This window comes from Carettochelys insculpta, chromosome 2 (genome assembly GCF_033958435.1).
Source record: "Carettochelys insculpta isolate YL-2023 chromosome 2, ASM3395843v1, whole genome shotgun sequence".
In the NCBI taxonomy this organism is placed as follows: domain Eukaryota; kingdom Metazoa; phylum Chordata; order Testudines; family Carettochelyidae; genus Carettochelys; species Carettochelys insculpta.
The window spans coordinates 189410998-189437381 of NC_134138.1; the positions used below are offsets into that span (position 1 = coordinate 189410998).

A 26384-nucleotide genomic window follows, 5' to 3' on the forward strand; every position below is an offset into this window, starting at 1 on the left:
CACAGGTTTTGTCAACAAAGGGGCTATTTGTTGACCAAATCCTGTAGTCTAGACATTGCCTTAGAGTTGTGTAAATCTTGTCTGGTGATTCATCATGATGGTTAATTTGAATTTGTTTACACTTGCCCCCAACTTCAAAGGGGGCATGTTAACCTGGGTGACAGGAGATTGCTAATGAAGGGCTGCGGTAAATAAGCAGCACTTCATTAGGCTAATTCTCCCCCCCCGCAGGAACTTCAAAGTGTCAAATGTCAAAGTTGCTGCGGGGGAGAATTAGCCTAATGAAGTGCTGCATATTTGCTGCATCACTTCATTAGTAATCTCCTGTCATCCTGATTAACATGTCCCCTTCGAAGGTGGGGGCAAGTGTAGACCCAGCCTATGTGTGCTGTTTCCCATGAAGAGACATCTTTCTCAAGCAATTTAATATGATTGGGTTAGAGACAGTGTTCAGCTACACCCTATACTAAAAATGCTTATACTATGTTTCACTTCTTATTTCCAGGTGAGTTAAAGAACGACAATAACAAGTCAGACAAGAAAGATCAGTCTAGTGTGGGAAATGAATCAAAGAAAACAGATGGTAAGGAGCTAATTTCTATCACTTTTTTCCACAAAAGTATGCAGTGCAATAGTTTGTCCTAAAATTACAGTATAAGAAAGTACTCTGCAGCATTTGGTGAAACTCTTCAGGGTATCTTCAAATAAAATCATCCCTTTCCCAAATAGTGCTTCATAGCACTTAATTGTTGTGTGGGTATACCAAGTTCCTTGCACATCAAGTTGCAACATTTTTGTAAGAAAAATCTTCAAACACTTAAACTTCTTAAAAGATTAGGTGGTTACATTTAGTCCCATCTGTTTTACTTTTATTTAGTCAAACATTGCACTGAGTTACATTACTGTAAATGCAGATTAACTCCATTGACTTCGGGATTTGCAAAATTTTATCTATAATGTATATTGCTGTGTGCCAATTCAGAAGTAAGATTTTCCTAGTTTAAGTGATTATGTGGGAAGTCCTCTGGACTATTGGAATCCTATGTGAGATACAGCAGGCACAGATGACCTCATGCTATCTCCTTCCCCATCCAGTGTAGGATATGCATTAAGGACATCCTAGAGAAGGGAAATGGCTGGAATACTGATGTACTCCAACAACTCAGCTGTGAAACAGCCTGTTGGGAGTCACTGCAAATGGAAACATTTTAGAGCAGCTCTGAGGCTGGTCTAAATTATGCTGGAAGTCAGGTGGTTTTCCAGCATCCCCAGGAATCATGGAAGTGTAAAACCAAATATAGTCTATTTTTACTCTTCTCTCTCTCCTCAGGTGTACCAAAAGAGCTGTGATATAGTTGAGGATTGGAGTCTATTGCTAATGTGAATGGTTTAATAGAAGTTAAGTAACATTTATAAATGGATACATAACTCACTCTTACCTTTTACTCATCTGAATATGTCTCAGTTAACTCCACTGAGAAGATACAGTTTTCACCATTTCACAACAGAGTGGTGGGTTTTGATACTATTGTAACTATTGCAGCAAAAGTTGAGAACGGCAATAATTACATCTTCTAATTCATTGAAATAAAATATCTCCCCTTCATTGGATATGTGTAAATTAATTATTCAAGAAGCATTGCCTTGATAATTTTATAATTAAAAAGGTGACTAACAATATGAAGAATATAACACAGGACAATATATTAATTCTCCCAGAAATAATATGTTTTCTATAAAATGGTCTTTTAAAGAAAGAATGTCAGTTCGGATATGCTTATTTTGTTAAAAAGCTATATTCTTTAAACACTTGAGATAAATATCGACCAGCAAAAACCCTATGGTCAAATAATTAAAAGAACTGGAAGGCAGTGATATTAAGGAATAAATGATTAGGCTCATTTCACTTCTCTTTGCAAAGCCATGCTTTTAATTAATCAAGAATATTCAGATGACCACTGTGTGGTCATGAAAGAATTTGCAAATCCCAAAATCTTCATAAATGTTATTTGCTTTTCATTATGTGCTACTTGTTATGCACTGTTAAGTGTAAACATTTGCGACTCTCCCTGTTAAAGTGTTAGAGATCCATTCAGGGAGCAGATGATCAGTCATATAGTAAACAGCAAATGAAGCAATTCACGAGCAATCCTGAGGCTGAATATTATTCATTCAGACACTTCAGACAGCTCTCACCTCCTTGGCAGAAATCAGAAAAAGTTTGTGAACGATTTGCAAAACAAAGAAAAGATGTGTATGTGATACCCTTGTTTTGACAAATACTTCTCAGTCAGCGCTAGCTGCTACCAGCTGTGGAACAAAGGCTTTTACTATCAGAGTGGGGATCAGAAAAAGAAATACTAATTTGACACACATCATTACATGCAGAAGAATGAAATATTTACACAGGCAACTGCATGTAAGCTGGAGGGAAAAGGAGAGAAAGGCTACATCTACCCTACAACAGAAAGTTGATTTAAGCTACACTACTATAGCTATGTGAATAATATAGCTAGAGTCAGAGGTTTCAGTGAGGTAGCCATTTTAGTCTGTTTCAGCAAAACCAACAAAGAGGCTAGTGGCACCTTAAAGGCTAAACATGTATTAGGGCATAAACTTTTGTGAGAGAGAACTCATGTCAAGTATTCTTAAAACTTTTCAACACCCACCTGGGGAAGCGAAGAAACAGATTAGCAAAGCCAGATGTCACCTACTACAGGACAGACCCAATGAAGAAATCAGCCGAATGCCACTAGCCATTACTTACAGTCCACAGCTAAAACCTCTCCTATGCATGCTCAGGGATCTACAACCTATCCTAGATGACAATCCATCAGCTCCCTAACCTGAAACAAATACTCACTGCCAACTTCACACCCCACAACTGTAACACTAACTCAGGAACCAATCCCTGCAACAAATCCTGTTGCCAGCTCTGGCCACATTTCCCCCTCGTGACACCATCAAAGGACCTAACCATATCAACTATATTATCAAAGGCTTGTTCACCTGCACAATACTAATGTGATATATGCCATCATGTGCCAGCAATGCTCCTGTGCCATGTACATTGGACAAACTGGACTATATCTATGCAAAAGAATAAATGGACACAAATCAGACATCAAGAATGGCAACATACAGAAACCAGCTTGGGAGCAATTTAATCTCTCTGGATGCACTGTTACTGACTTGCAAGTTGCCATTCTTAAGCAAAGCAAAATAAAACAAAACAAAAAAACCCCAAAATCAAAAACTGCTGAGCTGGAATTCATGTGTGAACTTAACAGTGTCACATGGGGCCTAGGGAAGCAATAGCTCAGTGGTTAGAGCATTAGCTTTGTAAACTCAGGGCTGTGAGTTTAGTTCCTGAGGGGACTTTTCAAGGGCCTGGGGCAGGTTAGGTTTAAAAAAAAATCTGTCAGGGATGGTGGTAGGTCCTGCTGTGAGGGTGGGGAACTAGACTCCATGACCTCTCAAGGTCCCTTCTGGCTCTGTGATATGATAGTGGCCTGAATAGAAGCATGGAATTTCCCCTTCAGATAGTCTTACCTTCTCAACACTGTTGGAGATTCAGCTTCATCTACCCTGATTTAAGTAGCACAGATTTTACATCCCCCTTCTGTATTCCTGCTTTTCCTTTGCTTCAAGCATTCCTGCCTTTCCTTCACTTCAAGAGTCTGAGGAACTGAATTGTATCTTATGAAAGCTTATGCCCAAATATATTTGTTAGTCTTTAAGGTGCCACTGGATTCCTTGTTTGTAGCTAGAGATGAGATACCTTAACTTGAGTTATTGTGGAGTCTACATCACAGGGAGTTAAATGATGAGTCTCCCACCAACTTCCCTTATGCTGCTTGTCCAGTGTAGAGTAACAGGGTGGTGGAAGAGTCAATTTGGTGGGTGTTAACTAGACACAGCGAATCAGCCACCAATGGCTCTATCTCAGAGTGTCAGTTTGGGCTGTGGTATAGCCAGAGACTGTAAGGAGACAGAGTCACACCAGCATGAAACAGAGTTGGTGATATTTCTCGCACAGAAAACAGGACATTGGCCCAAGACAGCTCTCTTTTCCTCAGCAAGGCTGGCCCGAGTTGCTCACCCAAGTCCTGCCTCCTACCTCCACTCCCTGTGTGAGGCTGGAGTCCCTGCTCACCTGACCCTGGGCTACACCCCAGATGAGGCTACCACTGGCTGCTCAAACCTTGCTTGCACCCCGGAGTCTTGCCACCAGACAAGTGTGGGACTGGCTTTCCCAATTTTTCCCCCAGTATGTTCCTCTGCACTTCACCCTATTTTGTTTACAAAAGTTGTTGTTTGTCCGGTTTGCTCTTGCCAACTTTCCAAGTCAGGTTGGCCAGGACAAGGCTTAAGAAAGGATCTGTCCCAGCCTAAATGTGAGGTATGGTCATCCAAAATAGAGTACAAGACCCCGGTCTTGCAAAAGCTTTCCTGTGCTTCATGTCCTCCACTATCAGGAGTCCTCCGAATGAACTCACAATGTATGAAGTTAAGCATAGAGCAAGGACTAAGCTGCTTAGGCTGTGTCTACACTAACCCCCTCCCTTCGGAAGGGGCATGGTAATAAGGGATTTCAGCTGATGCTAATGAGGCACTGCCATGAATATGCAGCACCTTATTAGCATAATGGTGGCCATGCGCGATTCGAAAGTGCTGCTTTTGAAATGCACACCACCTGTGTAGAAGGGGCCTTTTGAAAGGACACCCTGATTTTGAAAGCCCTTTCTTCCCATTTGATTTTGGGAAGAAGGGCATTCGAAATCAGAGTGTCCTTTCAAAAGGCCCCCATCTACACAGGCGGTGTGTGTTTTGAAAGCAGCACTTTTGAATTACATGTGGCCACCATTATGCTAATGAGGTGCTGCATATTCGTGGCAGTGACTCATTAGCATTGGCCGAAATCCGTCATTACCATGCCCCTTCCAGTTGGAGGGGGCTAGTGTAGATGCGGCCTTAAGGTATGTCTACAAAGCAGCCTTATTCTGTAATAAGCTATTCTGGAAGAGCTATTCGGAAATATTTTATTTCAAAATAATGCTGCTACACAGAAAAATGCATTTTGAAATAGTACTTGGCTATTTTGAAATACAGCATTTATACATATAGGGCCTATTTTGAAACAGCTCCATTGGCTTATTTCTACACAACCCCTATTTTGAAACAGCTATTTTAAAATAGGTGCTATTCCTTGTATAATGAGATTTATCAATTTTGAAATAAGCCACTGCTCTTTCAAAATTATTTCAAAATAGCAGTTGCATTGTGTAGACACTAGGATAGTTGAGGTGGGATTGCCAGAAATAACTTTACTGTGTAAGTCTACCCTTCCAGAATATGGTATTTGCACACAGAGGCTACGTCTACATGTGCACGCTACATTGAAATAGCTTATTTCGATGAATAACGTCTACACGTCCTCCAGGGCTGGCAATGTCGACGTTCAACTTCGACGTTAGGCAGCACCACATTGAAATAGGTGCTGCAAGGGAACGTCTACACGCCAAAGTAGCACACATCGAAATAAGGGTGCCAGGAACAGCTGCAGACAGGGTCACAGGACGGACTCAACAGCAAGCTGCTCACTTAAAGGGCCCCTCCCAGACACAGTTGCACTAAACAACACAAGATCCACAGAGCTGACAACTGGTTGCCGACCCTGTGTATGCAGCATGGATCCCCAGCTGCGGCAGCAGCAGCCAGAAGCCCTGGGCTAAGGGCTGCTGCACACGATGACCATAGAGCCCTGCAGGGGCTGGAGAGAGCACGTCTCTCAGCCCCTCAGCTGATGGCCGCCATGGCGGACCCCGCTATTTCAATGTTGCGGGACGCAGATCATCTACATGGTCCCTACTTCGACGTTCAACTTCGAAGTAGGGCGCTATTCCCATCCCCTCATGGGGTTAGCAGCTTCAACGTCTCGCCGCCTAACGTCGATGTTAACATTGAAATAGCGCCCAACACGTGTAGCCGTGATGGGCGCTATTTCGAAGTTAGTGCCGCTACTTCGAAGTAGCGTGCATGTGTAGACACGGCTAGAGAGTCTAAGAGACTTTGCACAGTTTTCCCCTTCTCCATAAAATAGGAACTTTGAAGTAGCAGAGTAGGAGCCAACTATTTAGAAGCTCTGTGTTGTGTGTGTTATACAGACCACAGTTCCTGTGTGTCAGAGGTCAGGTCCTGAGGCCTTTATTCAAGAATAATTCCAGTTGACTTCAAAGAAGCTGAGAATGTGATAGAAGAGCATGATTTACAAGCAGAAATTAGGTATTTCTGTAATCCCCGTTACTATAGTATCTGAGTGTCTTGAAATCTTTAATGGCGTAACAGCATGTGAGATAGGGAAATATTATCCCTGTTTTACAGATGGGGTCGTACCACACACAGGGGCTAACTAATTCATCCAAGATCACACACGTAGTCTGTGGTGGAGCAAAGATATGAACCTCTCTCTCCTGCATCCTAAGTTAGCATGGTGGATAATCTTTCCACTCTCTTCATGCTGTTTAATATATTGTGGTTGGTTTTAGTCAGTAGTTGATTTGTGACTATCCTTGCTTTTGGATGGGGAACCCTATTCAGTAATGTATACCTTATCTTCAGGACTGAGAAAAAAAGTATAGCATAGCAGCAGAGTGTATTTTTTTTGGCAGAGCATAGACTCATCAGAAACAGCACCAGCTCAAATAGTGTGTCAAATGGTCCCATTTGGGTAGAATATTATTAGACAAGGTTGGAAAGCATATTTTTACCCATTGAATAATTGCATTCCCAAGGATACAAAACAATAATTGCATTCCCAAAGATACAAAAAAATAGGAAGTAGAGCAGGTAGGGAGAGGATCCATGTTCATATTTCCACTAATTTCTGGGGAGTCTGCATTGTTAGTTTTCTTGTTACTGAAATTTGTTGCTCTTGGGATTGAAGCACATTTTGTTCTGATTTCTATTAAGATAGGAACAACAGACAATTAGAAGCATTATATTATGCATCTAATCATAGGCATCAACACTGTGATCTATGTGCATTCTTAGCTGGAAAAAAACTGCCACTCAGAAAGAGGAAAACATGGAAAGGATAAGCATTTTGTAAGCAATGCTCCCACCTAGTGGATAAATTGTAAACCTTTGTTTTAACAGAACAAAAAAGCAGTAAAGTAGCACTTTAAAGACGACTAACAAAATAATTTATTGGGTGAGCTTTCGTGGGATAGACCCACTTCTTCAGACCATAGCCATACCAGAACAGACTCGATATTTAAGGCACAGAGAACCAAAAATAGTAATCAAGGTTGACAAATTAGAAAAAAAATTATCAAGGTGAGCAAATCAGAGAGTAGAGGGGTGGGGGAGGGGGGAGTCAAGAATTACATTAAGCCAAGTATGCAAAAGAGTCCCTATAATGACCCAGAAAATTCGCATCCCGGTTCAAACCACGTGTTAATGTATTGAATTTGGATATAAAAGAGAGTTCAGCAGCCTCTCTTCCAAGACTATTGTGAAAATTCCTCTTCAGTAAGATGCAAACTTTTAAGTCATTAACAGAATGGCCCACTCCATTAAAATGTTGGCTGACCGGTTTGTGAATCAGGAGTGTTTTTATGTCTGTTTTGTGCCCATTAACTCTTTGTCTAAGAGAGTTTGAAGTCTGTCAAATATATAAAGCATCTGGGCATTGTTTTAACAGGTAACGGCCATGTCTACATGTGCCCCAAACTTCGAAATGGCCATGCAAATAGCCATTTTGAAGTTTACTAATGAAGCGCTGAAATGCATATTCAGCGCTTCATTAGCATGCGGGCGGCAGCAGCGCTTCGAAATTGACGCGCCTTGCCGCCGCGCGGTGCGTCCAGACGGGGCTCCTTTTTGAAAGGAAGCCACCTACTTCGAAGTCCCCTTATTCCCATGAGCTCATGGGAATAAGGGGACTTTGAAATAGGCGGGGCCCTTTCGAAAAGGAGCCCCGTCTGGATGCGCCGCGCGGCGGCAAGTCGCGTCAATTTCGAAGCGCTGCTGCCGCCCGCATGCTAATGAAGCGCTGAATATGCATTTCAGCGCTTCATTAGTAAACTTCAAAATGGCCATTTGTGTGGCCATTTCGAAGTTTGGGGCACGTGTAGACGTAGCCAACATGTTTTAGCGGTAGAAATGTCAAATATACCACATACCTCCTATTCAAAATGTTTATCTTAGAATGCAGAGAGCATAGAGATATGTTTTATTGTTTTAGAAACCAAATTTACGTTTTTGTGCACACCAGACTTAAAAAAAACTCAGGGTGTTAGTTGGTTTTATGACATGAGCAGGTTAATATTGTTACACCGCCTGTTCAGATGTGTTATGTATGTTGTACTTACAAGCACTACTTGCTGTCATTTGCTTCTGATTCTATTTGGCAATCATTAAAATATACCTAGTCCACAAATATACAGTAGCCATGGGCCAAAGTTTTTAATTTTTTAAACGTTCCCAAATATCCTTCAGGAGGGGTTAAAATACCTGTGGTGGCAAATTAATTAGTGTGCTGACTTGAATTTCCAGTAGAATGCATCAGTTCATGCCAATGGTGTCATGTTTTTGTAGGGCAAACTGTGTTATCAAATGTCTTTTCCTGGTGTCACTGTGAGCAGTGGAGCTTTTGTTAAAACATGTCACTGAATTATAAGGTACAGATATCTTTGAAGCCTCTTACTAGAGTGAGCGCTAGCACGATTTTCAGTGTTGTTGTACAGTTATATATCTATCCAGCCAAAACCCACATCCAACGATGGAGTGAGCCATTGTAGTAAGAAATCTCTATCCTGGGCAAAATCCTGCTCACCTTACTCACATGAGTAGACTTCTCAATGAGACCATTCAAGTGTGTAAATGAGCAAGATTTGAGCTTACTTCCTAGGAGCATGGCAATTGTAAAGAGGGTAAATTTGAGCCAATATAAAAAGAGGTGCTCCAAGCTCCAAAAATTAGGTTGAGTTCTTCTTTATTGATAGAAACATAATTCTATTCTATTCTCAGCAAAATTCATGAGGCAGATACAAAGCTATCTCCTTTCCTCTGATCCTCACAGTTTCTATACTACATGGTACACATCACACCCAACTTCAAAGCAAAACTGGGTAAAGATTGGCTGAGTTCAAGTTCCTTCCTTCCTTCCTTCCTTCCTTCCTTCCATTCATTTCAGTAGCACTTAGCAGTCCCAGTCTAGGAAATGGTGCTCAGAATGCTAGGCTCTATGCATATGTTACAAGAAGACAAGCCATGACCCAAAAAGCTCCCTTGAAGACATGCTAGCATTTTGCTGTCCAAACACACCTTTGCTTGTTACTACATGGATGGATAATTTCTGTACCAATATCAAATAATAGCTCACTAGCTACATAACTATGCACATAAGTAGTTATTATTCAATAGTCTGGACTGGAACATAGCCGTGGCTAATTAATAAAATGCGACACCGAAGGCAGGTTATTTGGATAGACAAAGATCTGTACTCTGTTTATAATTCTACTTTCATATCAAATAGATAATAAGCAAAATATAAATATGATCACTAAAGTCAGTTAGAGGAACCCAACCTTCATGTTCAATCCTGATCTTGGGCATATCATTTAATTGTGCCACAACTTAGATCAGTGTTTCTCAACCTGAGGTATTGAAACAAGTGCCACTCTACCTTCTAGACTACTGTACCCTTTTCAGGAGTCAGATTTGTTTTACATGCCACCAAGTTATACCTCACTGAAAAACTACTTAGTTACAAAAACATGCACAAATATCTTGGAAGACTGCTACTGAAAGCTAGCTGATTTCTACTATCTTATTCAATTAATGAACTGGAATAGAAAAATTGTATTTACATTTCAGCATAAGGTATATGAAACAGTTGAAACAAGTCACTGTCTGAATGAACTTTTAGACTGTACTGACTTCACTTGTGTTTTTTTATGTAGCCTGTTGTAAAAGTAGGCAAATATCTAGATGAGATGATGTACACCCTGGAAAACCTCAGTGCACCACCAAGGGTACACATACCCCTGGTTGAGGAACACTGTCTTAGATGACAAGAAAACAAATAAGTTTGGAAATTTAAATTTGGATAGGAGTTAAAAACCTATCATAATTTTTCATTCTTCTTTTTGATGGAATGCAGGTATCTTATGCCCAGTTTCCAGGAATCCCTTCTGGAAGAACAGGAAGCACAGTCTTTTTTATGATATTTAGTTATTTTTACTTCCAACTCAGTTGAAGATGGAGTACAAACCCTGGAATTATCAAGTGCAGCATGTTTTGATTTCAGCTTTGAGTGAAGATATAGTGCAGTTGTTATTGTACGTTAACTGGTTCACTTATCCCAGTTGCATGTCTTGACAAATTAGCTGTCAATGTTTATGTGTGGAGTTTTTACAAGCTGCATACTCAGTCTAGATGTTGGCATTTGGCCAAAGTTCTGCTTTGGAAGTGATGCTGATCTGAAATACACAAAGAAGAGCTCAGGAGACACAAAAAGCTTTTTTCCCTAATCCTTGAAACATAGAGGTGTGAAACTGCAAAATCCCTTGTGACAGTTCCTCCTACTCCCAACACAGGTATCCAACTTTGCACACTGGTTGGAAAGAGAGGGCCATGGTCCCACTTATAGTCTACTCCTTTTAAGACAGTTTGTACCCCACGAGATGCATCTATGGAGTACTTCCTTCTTTTCACTGTGAAGGGAAATTGCTCCTTGCATCTTGCCTACACTAAGTCCAGGGACAATCAGGCCTACTCTGACATGCCCAAACAATCATATTCCCAAGCAAGATTGTGCTTTTTTGAGAGAAACCTGATCACAGATGAGGTAAATTACTGAATATAAAGCATACAGAAAAGCTTCTCAAGAGAGAAGGAAGAATATTGGATATTTCCTGGAGAGATATTAATAATGAGTAGCCACACATCTTGTCTGCCTTTCTCTGTGAGTAGTCTGTCTCAAGTTTGCACTACCCCTCAGATCCTGGCTATTTTGAAAGCTATGGAGGATCAGAAGATGACTGTGACTGCCAACATGATGCGGCCATGAAAAAAAAAAAAAAACCTAATGCAGTCATAGGATATATCTCATGAGTATTTCCAGTAGTGATAGGATAGTGTTATTGCTATTATAGAAGGCACTAGTGAGGCACCACATGGAATTCCAGCAGAGAGGAAGCCGTGCTAGTCTATACACTATCAAAACAAAAAGCAGTCAAGTAGCACTTTAAAGACTAGCAAGATAGTCTAATAAACTATTTTGCTAGTCTTTAAAGTGCTACTTGACTGCTTTTTGTTTTCACATGGAATTCTGTATGCTTTCTGGTCTCCCATGTCTAAGAAAGATGAATTCAAACTGGAACAGATGCAGAGACAAGCTTCTAAGATGATCCGAGGAATGGAAAACCTACCCTTCAAAAGTAGACTTTAAGCAGCTTTGGTTTTTTAGCCAAAATGAGCTAAGGGGAAATATGATTGCTCTCTCCAAGTACATCAGAGGGATAAATACACGGGAGGGAGGGAGGGAGTGAGAGTAGTTATTTATATTAAATGCTTATGCTGACATAAGAACAAATGGATATAAACTGGCCATCAACAAGTTAATATTTGAAATTAGAGGACTGTTTCTAACCATCAGAGCAGGAAAGTTCTGTAACAGCTGTCCCAGGGGAGCTGTGAGGGCAAAATATCTAAATTGTTTCAAGACGGATCTTAATAAATTTATGTAAGTGACAGTATGATGTGATGGCCTACAACAACACGCCACTAATCTGCAACTGCTAACTGTAAGTGTCTCCAATGGCTGATGATGAGTCACAAGATGTGGAGGACACTGAGGCTACGTCTACACATGAAGCCTACATCGAAGTAGCTTATTTCGATGTAGCGACATCGAAATAGGCTATTTCGATGAATAACGTCTACACGTCCTCCAGGGCTGGCAACGTCGACGTTCAACATCGACGTTGCGCAGCACCACATCGAAATAGGCGCTGCAAGGGAACGTCTACATGACAAAGTAGCACACATCGAAATAAGGGTGCCAGGCACAGCTGCAGACAGGGTCACAGGGCGGACTCAACAGCAAGCCGCTCCCTTAAAGGGCCCCTCCCAGACACAGTTGCACTTAACAACACAAGATCCACAGAGCCGACAACTGGTTGCAGACCCTGTGCATGCAGCATGGATCCCCAGCTGCGGCAGCAGCAGCCAGAAGCCCTGGGCTAAGGGCTGCTGCACATGGTGACCATAGAGCCCCGCAGGGGCTGGAGAGAGAGCGTCTCTCAACCCCTCAGCTGATGGCCGCCATGGCGGACCCCGCTATTTCGATGTTGCGGGACGCGAATCGGCTACACGTGCCCTACTTCGATGTTCAACTTCGAAGTAGGGCGCTATTCCCATCCCCTCATGGGGTTAGCAGCTTCGACATCTCGCCGCCTAACGTCGATGTTAACATCGAAATAGCGCCCAAGACATGTAGCCGTGATGGGCTCTATTTCGAAGTTAGTGCCGCTACTTCGAAGTAGCGTGCACATGTAGACACGGCTTGAGTTACTACAGAGCTTTCTTTCCCCAGTGCCTAGCTGATATGTCTTGCCCACATGCTCAGGATCTAAATTGCACTATATTTGGAATTGGGAAGAACTTTCCCACTAGGTCAGCTAGGCAGTGACCAAGGGATGTGTGAGGGGGAGGAGGTTGCAACTTGGGGCTCAGGTCACTTGCTGGTTTAAACTACAGTAAACTCCCGAGATACATGCAACTGAGTTGCGTGTGTCTCAGGTTAACGTAACTGCTGTCCCGACAGGAGTGGGGAAACTGCTTAGAAGCCTCGAGAACAACAAGAAGTCCTGTGGACCTTTTTAGACTAACAGATATTTTGGAGCATAAGCTTTCGTGGGCAGAGACCCGGTTTGTCCGATGCATGCTTAGAAGCCTGTCTGCTCAGAGTGAGGCTGCTATCCCTGACAGGAGCCAGGAAATTATGGAAGATGCAGACTCTTGGCTGCTGTCCCTGACAGGAACAGTTTCCCAGTCCCTGGGAGCAACACAGAGCTGGGAACCAGGTGGCAGCCTGGCTCCCCTTTGCTAGTGGGACTCAGGAAACTCCCCAAGTTACCTGAAAATTGAACTTAAGTGGGGTTGCCAGGAATGCAACCTTCACATAAGTTGAGGATCTACTGTATAGTAAACAGTGAATTATCTGTAACTTGAAGACTTTTGATTGTGATTTCAAGACTTCAGTAACTCAGCTAGAGGTTATAGTTCTCTTATGTGTCTACACTAGGAACAAAGTTAACTTCGAAGTTAGGCACTACATCAAAGTAGCCAGCAGAGAGTCTACACACATTTTTCCCTTTCTTCAAAGTTAACTTAGAAGTAGGGAGCCCAATTTCAAATTCCTTCCTCCATTCCTGGGAATGGAGTAGTGCCCTACTTCGAAGTTTAACTTCAAAACAGGGTGTGTGTAGATGCTCAGCTTTGAAATTTCTTACTTAGAAGTTGTACTTCAAAGTAAGCAACTTTGAAGTTGTTTTTTTTTTTTGTAGTGTAGACACAGCCTTACTGTAGTGGCTGGGTGAGATTCAGTGGGCTGTCCTGTGCAGGGCGGTCTGCCTTTGGCTCCCAAACTTCAAAGGTGATTTGCACCTAATTCCCATTGTTTTCATTTGGAGTTAGGGGCCTGACTAGTATCTGGGCTTCTGGTGCTGCAGAGCTGAAATGGCTATGTGAAAACGTGAAACCTAGAGAGAAGAAACACTGTAACCGGGAAGCATGCTGTAATACAGTTTTAAGTGACACTATCCAGACCGTCAGTTGTGTTTTGCTTTGTTTTCACATGCACACTCATGGCATCATCTGCTGTGCTACCAGATGTCTTTGCTCTTGTGGGCAACCACCAAGATGTTTTAACTTATTTGTCTTGTTCGCACTAAGACTGGCTTCCACTTAGTAAATAAATAGGAGATAGGCAGCTAAGCGTTTCAAATAAATGCACTTCTACAAGTTAGCTTTCTGTGCCTGGTGCTTTAGTACTGCATTTAGAAGGGAAGTTCTTGTTGCATCCCCGTTGCATGGGGAAAGTAGGGGAGGAGCTGACCGGAGTGTCTATTAGAGTGCTGCAGCTATTTGCTATCCCATAGTCAGCACAGACTATAAAGTCACTTTATAGGCTTACAAGACTGTAATGTGCCATTTCCTATTCAAGGGATCCAGCTCCAGAATCTTATGTTGACATTTGCTTCGCTTTGACTGTACCAGTGCGTCAAACTGATGCTGCGAGTAGTTAGATACCAAATGATTATTCATCCTTCTTTTGCACAGACATCACCAGTGTTCTGATGCCCACCTGTGAAGAGCAACACTTGAGATGCACTTTATTACGTCTTTATTAACAACAGCATATTCCTATAAGTTATTTGATTATGGAAATGTTTCTGCACTGGTTTTGGTAGATTGCCAAGCAAATCTAAGGAGGTTAGGAACAAGTATGGTGCATTCACTATCCATTGCAATGTCAGACACTGCTAACATACTCCTTATTTTTATCCTGTGCTTTGCATTTCCAAAATGTGTTTGTAATCATGAACATATATATGTATAAACTAATCTCTTTTTCCTCTACATACTAAGTGATTTTAGGTCAAATGTTATAGAAGCTGTGACACAAATACAAATCTTAAGATCATTGTGAACAGGACATGAAATTATTTGAACCCATAAACCACTTAGGGATAATTATGTGCCAAAGCCAGAAATTCAGAATCTTTTCTGTTCTAATTTCGTTTTTCCCCTTAGTGAAATCAACGTTAAAGACTCCAGTCATCAGCTAAATCAAAGTGATATTAAAACAACATACCGAAAAAGTATTACAGATTTTCTTTTCCTCAGGGTTTATTCTTTTTTTCCAGCTTAACAGGACTCTGTCATCTTGAAGTTATGTTCTGTTTCCTCTTGCAAGAATTTTCACTCTGAAATTTCTGATCCTTTTTAAATAGCTAATGGAGATAATATATTGTGTTGCAGTTCCTCGTTTTCTGTTTGATTTACTGAGTGGTATCTCTCAGGCCTCTCCCTTACTCTCTCTTCTGACACAACAGAAACAAGAGAGACATGCAAATATGGGACTTATTCATTCATGGTCTAAATGTTCTTTAAAAAGTTTTTCTATTGCAACTAAAGCTGTCAAATGAAATCTGAATGTTAAAACTTCAGTGTCATTTAGTGGTTGAAGTTGGTCACTGGGGCTCAGGATCTGTGAGTTTTAGTCCCAGCTATGAAACTTTGACCACCTAAATTTAGCTCAAATTTTCATGCCTAAAGTTTGGCCCCATGTGTAACTGTATGTTTAGGCACCCAATGGGAAGAGGTACTTCTGTACCTTTTAAAATGAGGCCACTCATTTAGGGACTCAGTCCTGCAAGATGTTGAACAGTAACAGGGAGATAGCCGTGCTAGGCTATATACTATCAAAACAAAAAAAGCAGTCCAGTAGCACTTTAAAGACTAACAAAACAATACATTATTTGGTGGTGAGCTTTCATGGGACAGACCCACTTTTTCAGATCAGATTTATTTTGTTAGTCTTTAAGATGTTGAACAGTTTTACTCTGCTTAGATAGAAGAGTTAAATATGTGCTTAACTGTAACCATGCGGCTAGTTCGGCTACGTCTACACGTGCACCCAACTTCGAAATAGCTTATTTCGATGTTGCGACATCGAAATAGGCTATTTCGATGAATAACGTCTACACGTCCTCCAGGGCTGGCAACGTCGATGTTCAACTTCGACGTTGCTCAGCCCAACATCGAAATAGGCACAGCGAGGGAACGTCTACACGCCAAAGTAGCACACATCGAAATAAGGGAGCCAGGCACAGCTGCAGACAGGGTCACGGGGCGGACTCAACAGCAAGTCGCTCCCTTAAAGGGCCCCTCCCAGACACACTTTCATTAAACAGTGCAAGATACACAAAGCCAACAACTAGTTGCAGACCCTGTATATGCAGCACGGACCCCGCAAGGGCTGGAGAGAGAGTATCTCTCAACCCCCCAGCTGATGGCCGCCATGGAGGACCCCACTATTTCGATGTTGCGGGACGCGGATCGTCTACACGTCCCTACTTCGATGTTGAACGTCGAAGTAGGGCGCTATTCCCATCCGCTCATGGGGTTAGCGACTTCGACGTCTCGCCGCCTAACGTCGATTTCAACTTCGAAATAGCGCCCAACACGTGTAGACGTGACGGGCGCTATTTCGAAGTTACTGCCGCTACTTCGAAGTAGCGTGCACGTGTAGACGCAGCCTTCAGCTGACATCTGTGCATCAGATAAGGATCACACCAGTATATATGAAACACACAAATATTTCATTCAAATAATGGAATAAAACTCAAATTGCTAACACAGTAGAAAAAGTAAATGATGTTCCAAAATAACAGAAATGAAAGACAAGAGAAAGTCTAAGTAAGCCATGTAACCCATCACTTTCCCTTAGTTGTATTGTCCCCAGTATAATTTTAAATGTCCGCACAATAAGACTTCCCCAGGTAGACAATTCCACAACCTAACAGATCAGGAAATTTTTCTGAAAAACAGCCTAAATGATCTATTTGTCATATCATCCCCTTAATACAAATTACATCCTCTGAACTTGTTTTCCTTGATATTTACTCCCTTCAGATATATTGCAAATGCTACAGCTCCAGATCATGCCAGCCTGACACTGAAGTGTCCAAGGGAAGTCAGGACATGAAAACTCCTTAAATAGAACAATCCCTGGTTTAGAAACAGTGCTGTACAGTTTCTAAGCTGCTTTTGAGGCATTTAATTTCATCCCCACCTAAAGAATCAAAAGGCCAACTTTCTCTCCAGCTGCTTCCTTTTCCTCTGCTGCATCTCTATGGGCTTATCTCCACTTGGCCCCAGCTTCGAAGGGGACATGGTAATCAGGGCCATGGGAGGTTGTTAATGAAGTGCTGTGGTGAACACACAGTACTTCATTAAGCTAATTTTCCCCCACGGCAACTTTGAAGTGTCAAACTTCAAAGTGTCGGTTTGTGTGAAGCCATGGGCACTTCTCAGTGCCCGCGCTACTTTGAAGGCCCTTTACTCCTCACGCAAGCTGGCACTTCAAAGTTTGAGGCTTTGAAGTTGCCGCAGGGGAAAATTAACCTAATGAAGTGCTATGTATTCACCACAGCACTTCATTAGTAATCTCCCATGGACCTGATTACCATGCCCCCTTCGAAGTTGGGGCCAAGTGTAGACCCAGCCTTTGACTCCAAGTTCTCTTTGATCCCTTTGGATAGTGGTAGCACATTACTAGAGCTGGTCAAACAGTATCTATCACATGAAAAATTCACCAAACCTGAGGGCTTTTGTGGAGGAGGGATGTTGTGAGTCATTTACCAACCAGTCCTGTTAATTGCAAATGTTTCCACTGGGTGTAAATAGTCCCAACATGTTTTTGATGAAGAATTTTCAGATTAAAGGTTATTCAGAACTTGTTTGCTTAAGTGGTTTGTCATGGTGTGTGTTGCCAGAGGAGCTGTGGATGTTTAGCATTATTCCCTAGCATCCTCAGCGCCTGGCTGGCATAAGAAAAGGCATTGAGTGCCCTGGAGAGAGCCATGGGTATACTGCTGTAGCAAGGGTTTCTATGATATGCGTACTTAGGGAGACAGGAGCGAGAAAAAGGATATGTCAAGAGAGGAGGACTTTTGGTGCTCCAGGTACACTTACATCATAACTGAGAGAGTGAATGAAGGATATGTTGGACGTATATTAATAGCTGAAATGCAAGATAGTAATAACTTCCTTGTCGTGACACGAAATATTAGATTGATAGCATAGCAAATGCTTCTCTCTGTCGTGGTGACATAATGCTCCTCAGAAGCATTTTATGGCATGAGAGTGAGGGGATAATATTTTTACATTGTATGTAATATTTTCCAGAACTGAACTAAAAGACTGCCAGAGTCACTTTGAAAGGAAAATCTTGGAGTAACCCACCACAGAGTCCCTCTGTGTTTCTCATAATTACTAAAAAGTCTAGAGCTACATCTACACGTGAAGCCTACATCAAAGTAGCTTATTTTGATGTAGCAACATCGAAATAGGCTATTTCGATGAATAATGTCTACACATCCTCCAGGGCTGGCAACGTCGACGTTCAACATCGAAATAGGCGCTGCGAGGGAACGTCTACACGCCAAAGTAGCACACATCGAAATAAGGGTGCCAGGCACAGCTGCAGACAGGGTCACAGGGCGGACTCAACAGCAAGCCGCTCCCTTAAAGGGCCCCTCCCAGACACACTTGCACTAAACAACACAAGATCCACAGAGCCGACAACTGGTTGCAGACCCTGTGCATGCAGCATGGATCCCCAGCTGCGGCAGCAGCAGCCAGAAGCCCTGGGCTAAGGGCTGCTGCACATGGTGACCATAGAGCCCTGCAGGGGCTGGAGAGAGCGCGTCTCTCAACCCCTCAGCTGATGGCCACCATGGCGGACCCCGCTATTTTGATGTTGCGGGACGTGGATGGTCTACACGTGCCCTACTTCGATGTTCAACTTCGAAGTAGGGCGCTATTCCCATCCCCTCATGGGGTTAGCGGCTTCAACGTCTCGCTGCCTAACGTCGATGTTAACATCGAAATAGTGCCTAAAACGTGTAGCCGTGACGGGCGCTATTTCGAAGTTAGTGCTGCTACTTCGAAGTAGCGTGCACGTGTAGACACGGCTTAGGAGTGACAATTATCAAATAGATGGAATGTGATTTATATGCAAAATCACAGAGAAAGTGAAGAACACATGTTGGAATATATCATATATTGATTTTATCAAAAGAAATAGTCAGATTGTTCCTCCAAAACAGCAAAGCAGTTCACCTCAAAAATTGCCTGTGATGGGGTACAAGACCCTCTGATGCCCAGTGCTGGAGGCCTCATAACCCTGCCACTCCACCCAACCCTAGAAAAGGGCAGCAGAGGGGATCCCCCAAGCTGCCTAGAATGGCTTTATAGGATACAGCAAGTCAGTGGCCAGCAGATCAGTATATGAAGAGCTCCAGGGCCAGGGTAAATTCCAGTTCCTTTCTAGAACTGGAGAAGGATGGATGATGTGTAGTTGGCTGAGGGAGCTGCAGGACCTCAGATGAAGAAGTGTTGCCAGATGCTAGGGAGAGTGAGAAGGACCCTTATGCTGGTTGTGAGAACAAGGCCCAGAGGTAAGGGTGAAGATGGTGCAGGGCTGTGGGCATGGGCAGTGGGTGAAACTGCTGCTTAGAGAGGCAAGCTTCCTAGCCTGTGGCCCTGCCCATACTCCACCCCTGGGCTGTCCAGACCCCGCCCTTTCTTCACCCCTTCCCACTGTCTCCCTATTCTCTCTGCTCACCCATTCCAGCCAAACCCCTGAACCCAAATGTAGGAAATGGTGTTTAGAAAAAAAATAAAAACTCTTCTAATTTTTTTTCTGAAGAAAATGAAGCATGTTTTCTACTGCATGACAGATTGTGAAAACTGATCATGCAGAAGATAGTTAATTAAAGCACTAAATTTGGGAATACAAAAGTCAGTCACAGGTTTTTTTCATAGAGCCGGGAGTTAGTCTAAGATTTATGTGCAAAGGCTCTGTACTAAGGGCAAGTCCAGCTGAATACAATACAGGTTGAACTTCTAGTCCGGCATTCTCTTGTCTGGCAACATCCGTAATCTGGCATGATTTTAGCTCGTTGGAGAACCTCTTATCAGAGGTCTGGCCAAGTTTCTCGTAGTTCCGTAAAGTTTGTTTACAACCACCAATCCTGGCTCTCAGTGTTATGTGCTGTTGTTCAACTGTAATTTACCTCTGCTGTCTTCTAAGAACCCAGTAAGCAGAGGAAGTGTTGGTCATGCTGCTAGACTATATTGACTTCCTGTGGTCTGGCAAATTCTCTGATTCAGCACCAGTCAGGTCCCGAGGGAGCCGGACTAAAGAGCTTCAACCTGTATTAAATATTATGGAATACATGATGCAGCCCTTCTGTTTTACATTTTCTTCATCAGTAATTCTAAGCTGATTTTGTATTTTAAATATGTTCTTAAATTCATTATAAAGAAATCATTTCAGATTATTACATATTTAAACTCACTGAAAGAAAGACGTTATTTAAATTCATCAGTCAGAGCAATTTAGTGTGTTCATAACAAAGTTCATTGCTTTTAGAAAATGGAAACTGTTAATTTTGTGTGATTTTCCTTACAAGACATGTACAGGACATTTCACTATATGTTTGTTAAAATATGTTTCCGAAGATTTTAGGCACATCCATGGAGTTTTTTTAATTTTAGTAAGACTGATTTTGGTGGAGGCTTCTCTTCAAACTATTTCATCAAATAGAAGTAAAAAAGAAACTAATTTTTCCAGCTCTCTGGAAGAAAAGGAATTTTGTCTGTCCCAGGGCTCTCTTCAACAGGGAGGGTCAAAGGGCAGGAAGGTTGTATGGAAAGGACAGGAAGACTTTGGAAGAAAGTTTTTGTACTGTAGTAATTAAAATTAAAAATATTTATTTTAGATCAGTATGGTCTTTTAAAGAATTTATTTAAAAAAAAAAACTGTCTGCAGATCCAAGGTTTTAAGGCTGAGTACTTATATTGTGGATCTAAATATCTGTGCAAGGATTATTTAGAGATGTAATTTTATAAGCTTCAGCCACAAAATGCTGAATTATTTAAAGCAAATTTTAAACTAAGGTTCTGTAGGCAAAGTGATTATGGCTACATTGAAGGTTTATTTCCATGTTACTTATTTCGATGTTCTAATGTCTAAATAAGTAATGTTGGAAAATTGCCTTCGCACAGCTACAGCAGTGCAAAATGGAGCTTTCTCACTTACAGCCAGAGTTCACAGCCACAGCATTGCAAAAGGAGCCTTCACATGTGAAGATAATAGCTGGACTTTGTTCACACGCATTCCTTTTTGACTTTGAAAAGGTCAACAAAAGTTGTTCAGAGAACTGGAGTAATTATGTTCAGGGAAAAGCCCTCCTATCTCAAATTATCCTGCTTGGCTGTGTGGATGCTTTGTGAGTGTGTGTTTTAAAGGATTTTTTCCAAAACAAGCAAGCAAGCAAACAAAAACACCACCACCACAGTGTAGGCAAGCCCAGTAATACACAGCTGTTTTTGTCAGTAAATTCAGGGATGATACATGCTTGTTAAACAGCAACGAAGGGTCCTGTGGCACCTTATAGACTAACAGAAAAGTTTTGAGCATGAGCTTTCGTGAGCACAGACTCACTTCATCAGAGTCTGTGCTCACGAAAGCTCATGCTCAAAACTTTTCTGTTAGTCTGTAAGGTGCTACAGGAGCCTTCGTTGCTGTTACAGCTCCAGACTAACACGGCTACCCCTCCAATGCTTATTAAACAGTTTCATTACCCAGTTAATGGCTCTTTCACAGGTTGTAGGTTATGTTAATAGGTCTGACAAGATGAAAACCTTTTCACTTTTAAATTAACAAATCCACTTTGGGGGCAGGGTCTTGCATCTGCAAACTTCAAAAGCCTGCAGTGGGAGCCTTCAGAAAGGGTCAGAATAAGCATAGGAAGAATGGGGAGGTGGAGCACTAAGACCCAGAAGAGGCATTGCCTGCTTTTGCCTCTTACACCTGCTGCGCGTGGCTGTGGAACAGTGGCCTAGGGATTTAGAGCAGCAGTGTGACTCAGAGGGACACAGCAGATAGCTACTATCTACAGGCTCCCTGGACTGGGATCCATAGTAGCGGAAGGGCCCAGATCAACCTCACCTCCCCATTAAGCACTGTGGGAAATGGCCTGGGCAGCAAGATGCCCCAGAGTGAGGACTGCAGTGGCCCAGCAGGGTAGTTATGGCCGGAAAAGCCTAAGAGTAAGAAAACTTTGTCACTAGAGAAGGAACCGTGGGGCACTGCTCTATCTTAGAGCAGCATAACTTGAGAGAGACTTTACACGGGATTCTGACTGAGATCCCTGTTGAAAGTGTGCACCAGAAGAGGTTTTGCTTTTCTTTCACCACACAAATTGTGTGTGACTTGGCAGGAGGGCTGAATCACCAAAGACACACCGCAGAGGGAGATGATGCAGGCATATGCACTTGGCCAATATGGCGCTCACAAGAGCTGAATGTGCCCTGTAACGCTGCCAACAAAGCATCTGTTCCACACTGATCTGCCATGTATTCTGTATTTGTAGGGAGGTGGGGGATATTTTAGAGAGTTTTTAAAGTGTCAGGCCCCACTGTGTCATGAAGACACAGCACTGCTTTGGAGGAAGTGCGGAATTGCATCAACCCAGTAGTCTCTCTGGGAGACGCTGTTCATGGACAAGCATAATATCTTCCAACGTTCTGGGGAGCAGCCACCCAGCTGGTACAGAGAAAGGCAGAGCTGTCAGATCTTCACAGACATTAATTACTGTGGGTCAGATCCTCAAATGGTATAAATCTGCATAGCTCCAGTGACTTCATTTGTGCTACCCCCCACTCAGGGCCTGACTCAGTGAGTCACACATAGCACTTATTTTTTAAATCAGTTTAAACTCTCCCCCCAACTCTGAATGACTCTGAGATTCTGTTCCTGTGTCCTACTGGGTGGCAGATTGCTAAAGTTTGAATTAGACGGGCATAATTACTACCAACTGCTAATTACACATTCTAATTCTTGTGAGTTCAAGAACTTAAATACACTTGTTTAGTCAGAAAGAAGTAGGCAAATAGGGAAGACTAATCACTGGTTTTCTGTGACCAGCAGCCAGTCCTACAGTGGTGTAGATATATAGGCCCTGTCTACACTTGCGTTCCTCTTTCGGAAGTAAAAAAGCAGTGTGGATGGAGCTCTTTCGAAAATAAGCCCCATCTTCAAAAGAATCGTTCCTCCTATTTTGTTTCAGGAAGAAGGGTACTTTCAAAGATGGGGTTTCTTTTTGACAGAACTCTGTCTACAGTGTTTTTTCCTTTCGAAAGAATCTCTTACAAAAAGAGATTATGCAAATGAAGTGCAAGATATGTAAATCAGGGCATCATTTGCATTTTGATTTCCCTCATTTGCATTCCTCTTTCGAAAGAGGAATGCAAGTGTAGCCATAGCCATAGAGTGCACACTAGTATTGATGTATCACAGTATATGTGGATTTCAATAAGGTATCCAAAATAGTTCCATAATAAACTTCTGAATAACCCACTGAGTGAACACTAGAGGTGGAACCTCTCTAATCTGGCATTACAGGGACTTGACCAGTGCCAGACGAGAGAATTTGCCAGACCACCGGGGAGGTCAATATTGTCTAGCTGCATTACCAACCGCCACTCCTTACTGGGCTCTTAGAAGTCATTTAGGGGTAAATGAGAGCTAAGGAACAGCACAGAATGCTGAGAGCCAGGGCCAGTGGCTGGAAACAAACTTTATGTGACCGTGGGAAACTTGGCCACACCCATGATAAGTGGTCATCCAGCTAACTAAAATCATGCCAGTTTACAGATTTGTTGGATGAGATAATTCCAGATTAGAGGAGTTCAACCTGGCATTGAAAATACCATAGTATAAATGGTTAATAATTACATATTCTGGACCAATTTGCAATCTAAAATTGCCAAGTGGGTACCGTTATAAAATGGAGTACAACAGGAGTCATTGTTAGGAGCCATGTATTTGAATATTTGTAGTAATGATCCCTAGGCAAGTCTAATGTTGGACATAACAAAATATAAACATGACAACACTGGAAGGATACGCATATAAATATATTTATTTGAGTACATTAAATTAAATACTTGTCTAGATAATACTTAAAGTTTTATAGTAGTATACCTTTCTTTTAAAATTATTTCCGTTAATATGTGTATGTTCTACGTCAAAGACAGTTTTGGAATATTGCAGTAAAATGAAAATGAGTCTTAATCATACGCAGGGCAAAAGGGGTATTAAAATGTCCATATTATGGTATGGAACCTTTTTGTACCCAAAGAAAAATCCAGCTAAAAAGAAAACACTTTTTCCTGCACCAAAGATCATCCATCTGAAAGCAAAACAATTGAACAATTAGAGGTTTTTAACTTCATTTTAAGCAAGTACAGAGCTAGAATTTTCTTGTTGGCGCAGCTGGTAATGTGATGGATGAGAGTGAAAACCAATCTGTGCTCCATTTGCTCACTGAGGCCTTTTAAAGTCCAGGAGAAATCTATTCCTTTATTTGCCATTATCAGGAAAGGAAGGATGCTTTTGTGATTAAGGTATGGCATCAGAATGAGAGATGGAACACTTGGCTTTACATCCAGCTATGTTACAGAACTCACTGTATGACCGTAGCCAACTCATATGGGGCCTAATATTTTATTGTCGTGTTGAGTACCCAAAACTGTCATTTACTTGCAATTATGAGTGCTCAGCATTTCTGCAAAAGGATATCATTAACTCCTTGTGATTCAGTATCCCCTCTTGGACTAATTGGGCTAGTATTATGTGAATGTTAGCAAATCAGGAGGAGCTTAGATGGAAGAATAAAGGGAGTGTAAAATTCTTGATGTTAGATTTTGTTCTCATTGGAGCTGAGAATGTATTAAAATTAAAATAAAACCAGAAAAATCCGAGGAGTCCAGCACTCCAATGTTATAATTATTTTGGTAGATAGGATACCACGTTCAATATTTTTGGAATCGTTGCAGTGATTTATAGATGAACATCATATAATGAAAAATCCCTCGCTGAGTGTACAATAAAAAAAGAATGAGGCAAATCTGTGAGCAAATAGCTGTGCAATCACTGCTGTGTTTTATGTATTCTGCAATTGCTACTCAGCTTAGATATACTTTAGAAAACATACCTATGCTTGAAGTCGGCAAACCCCATTCTCCTTACCCAAATGAAAGCTCTCTTCTTTATAGAGACAAATCAGATTGGTTTTGGAAAATGGCAGAAAGTGATTTGTGATCTAAAGTCACTTCTGAGGCATAAATCAGATGCTACTTCAGATGGGTTTTCTTGCATATCCAACTCCTTAATTGTGGCTAGTTGATATGGGTAGGTGCTAGAGCACAGGTGGTTAAACACAGGTGCCAAAGATATTCACAGGAGCCTGTTTCAGAACTGGTTTGGTCCCCCTCTTATCAAGTTTGCTAGTTTTTCAAGAGAATTGTGAGTAGGGATTGTTGGCTCTGGATACAGTGTTTTCTTTGTCCTGGAAAGAGAAAAAAATACCTCATGATCTAGTAATGGTTCTTCCTCATGGAGATATTTTTGGTGTGCAGATTTGTCTGCGGATGTAGTGAAGTCAATGGAGTTACGATGTCCAGGATGAATGTAGTCCAATACATTTTAGTTTTAAAACGTGGAGGTAGTTGTTTGCCGAGCTAGCTATTCTGTTACTTTTAACTGATGATCTGGGATCCCTGAGATCGCTAGGGTGACCATATTTCCCTGTCCCAAATACGGGACAGGGAAATATGGTGGGGGAGTGGTGGTTCGTCCTGGCTCCATCAAACCTGGGGAGCTGACAAGGAGGCAGCAGCTGCCAGCATTCTCCAGGAGCAGCAGGGAAATGACAACCCCCAGTGCTCGGCAAGTCCCTGGGAAGCAGCAGCCACCAGCCATCCCCAGGAGCCCCGGGGAAGCAGCAGGGACATGGCAGCTGCCCATGCTCCCCCACTTCCCCTAGGCTCAGGGAAGTTACCTATGTGCTCTCCAGCCAGCAGTTGTGCCCCTGCAGCTGCTGGTGGAAAAGTTTAGCGGCAGGGAGGGTCCAAATACGGGACAATGAGTCACTTTTAAAAAATAAGTAGGGATACCTTTTTGGCATCCCAAATACGGGACCCTCCTGCCAAATATGGGATGGATGGTCACCTTAGAGCTCGCAAGAACACGCACAGCTAGAGATATTACTATTGAAGACAAATATACAATTCAAATTTTAAATGACTCTTTGCTTATAGCAAAACACCCTGATGTACGAATACATGTTCTATCTTTGCCTTGAAAAATAAGGCTTAAAGGACTGGTTTGTATGTGTTTTGCTTACCACAAGTTCACTGCACAGTAGGTGCCACTGCTGTTGTCACAAATGAACTCAATGTTAACTGGATCTTGGTACTGGAAGATTTCATTTCTCTTCCATCTGCAAATTGATTTCAGTAACACATCTCCTTTAGGTTTACCTTAATTTAGGCATAAATGTCATGCTGGTACACTCTGGTTTGTCCTCACTCACATTATAACGAGATCAAACAAGCTTAACCACCCAATTCTGCCAACATCCAATAATCTTTATATGCCTCAGCATTGTTTTTCCTGGTCTGTGTATCTTGATCAGAGACTGTGAATATACTGTATTGTGTGGTGCTGTCAG

At 42.0% G+C, this 26384-nt stretch overlaps 1 protein-coding gene across 6 annotated transcripts in view; it reads left to right on the forward strand.

Annotated features, from left to right (window-relative positions):
• PDE1C (phosphodiesterase 1C) overlaps nucleotides 1–26384 on the forward strand; it is a 329257-nt gene that overhangs the window by 281540 nt on the left and 21333 nt on the right. For 5 of the 6 annotated variants that reach the window (XR_012644546.1, XM_074988155.1, XM_074988154.1 and 2 more), the window contains one exon: nucleotides 506–583. Coding sequence is in view for 5 of the 6 variants with exons in the window: in XM_074988155.1 (XP_074844256.1) it covers nucleotides 506–583 (78 nt within the window). In the remaining variant the exon portion in view is untranslated. Of the gene's footprint in view, nucleotides 1–505; nucleotides 584–1330; nucleotides 1635–26384 lie in introns of those variants that run through there. The other variant, XM_074988156.1, reaches the window with a different exon arrangement.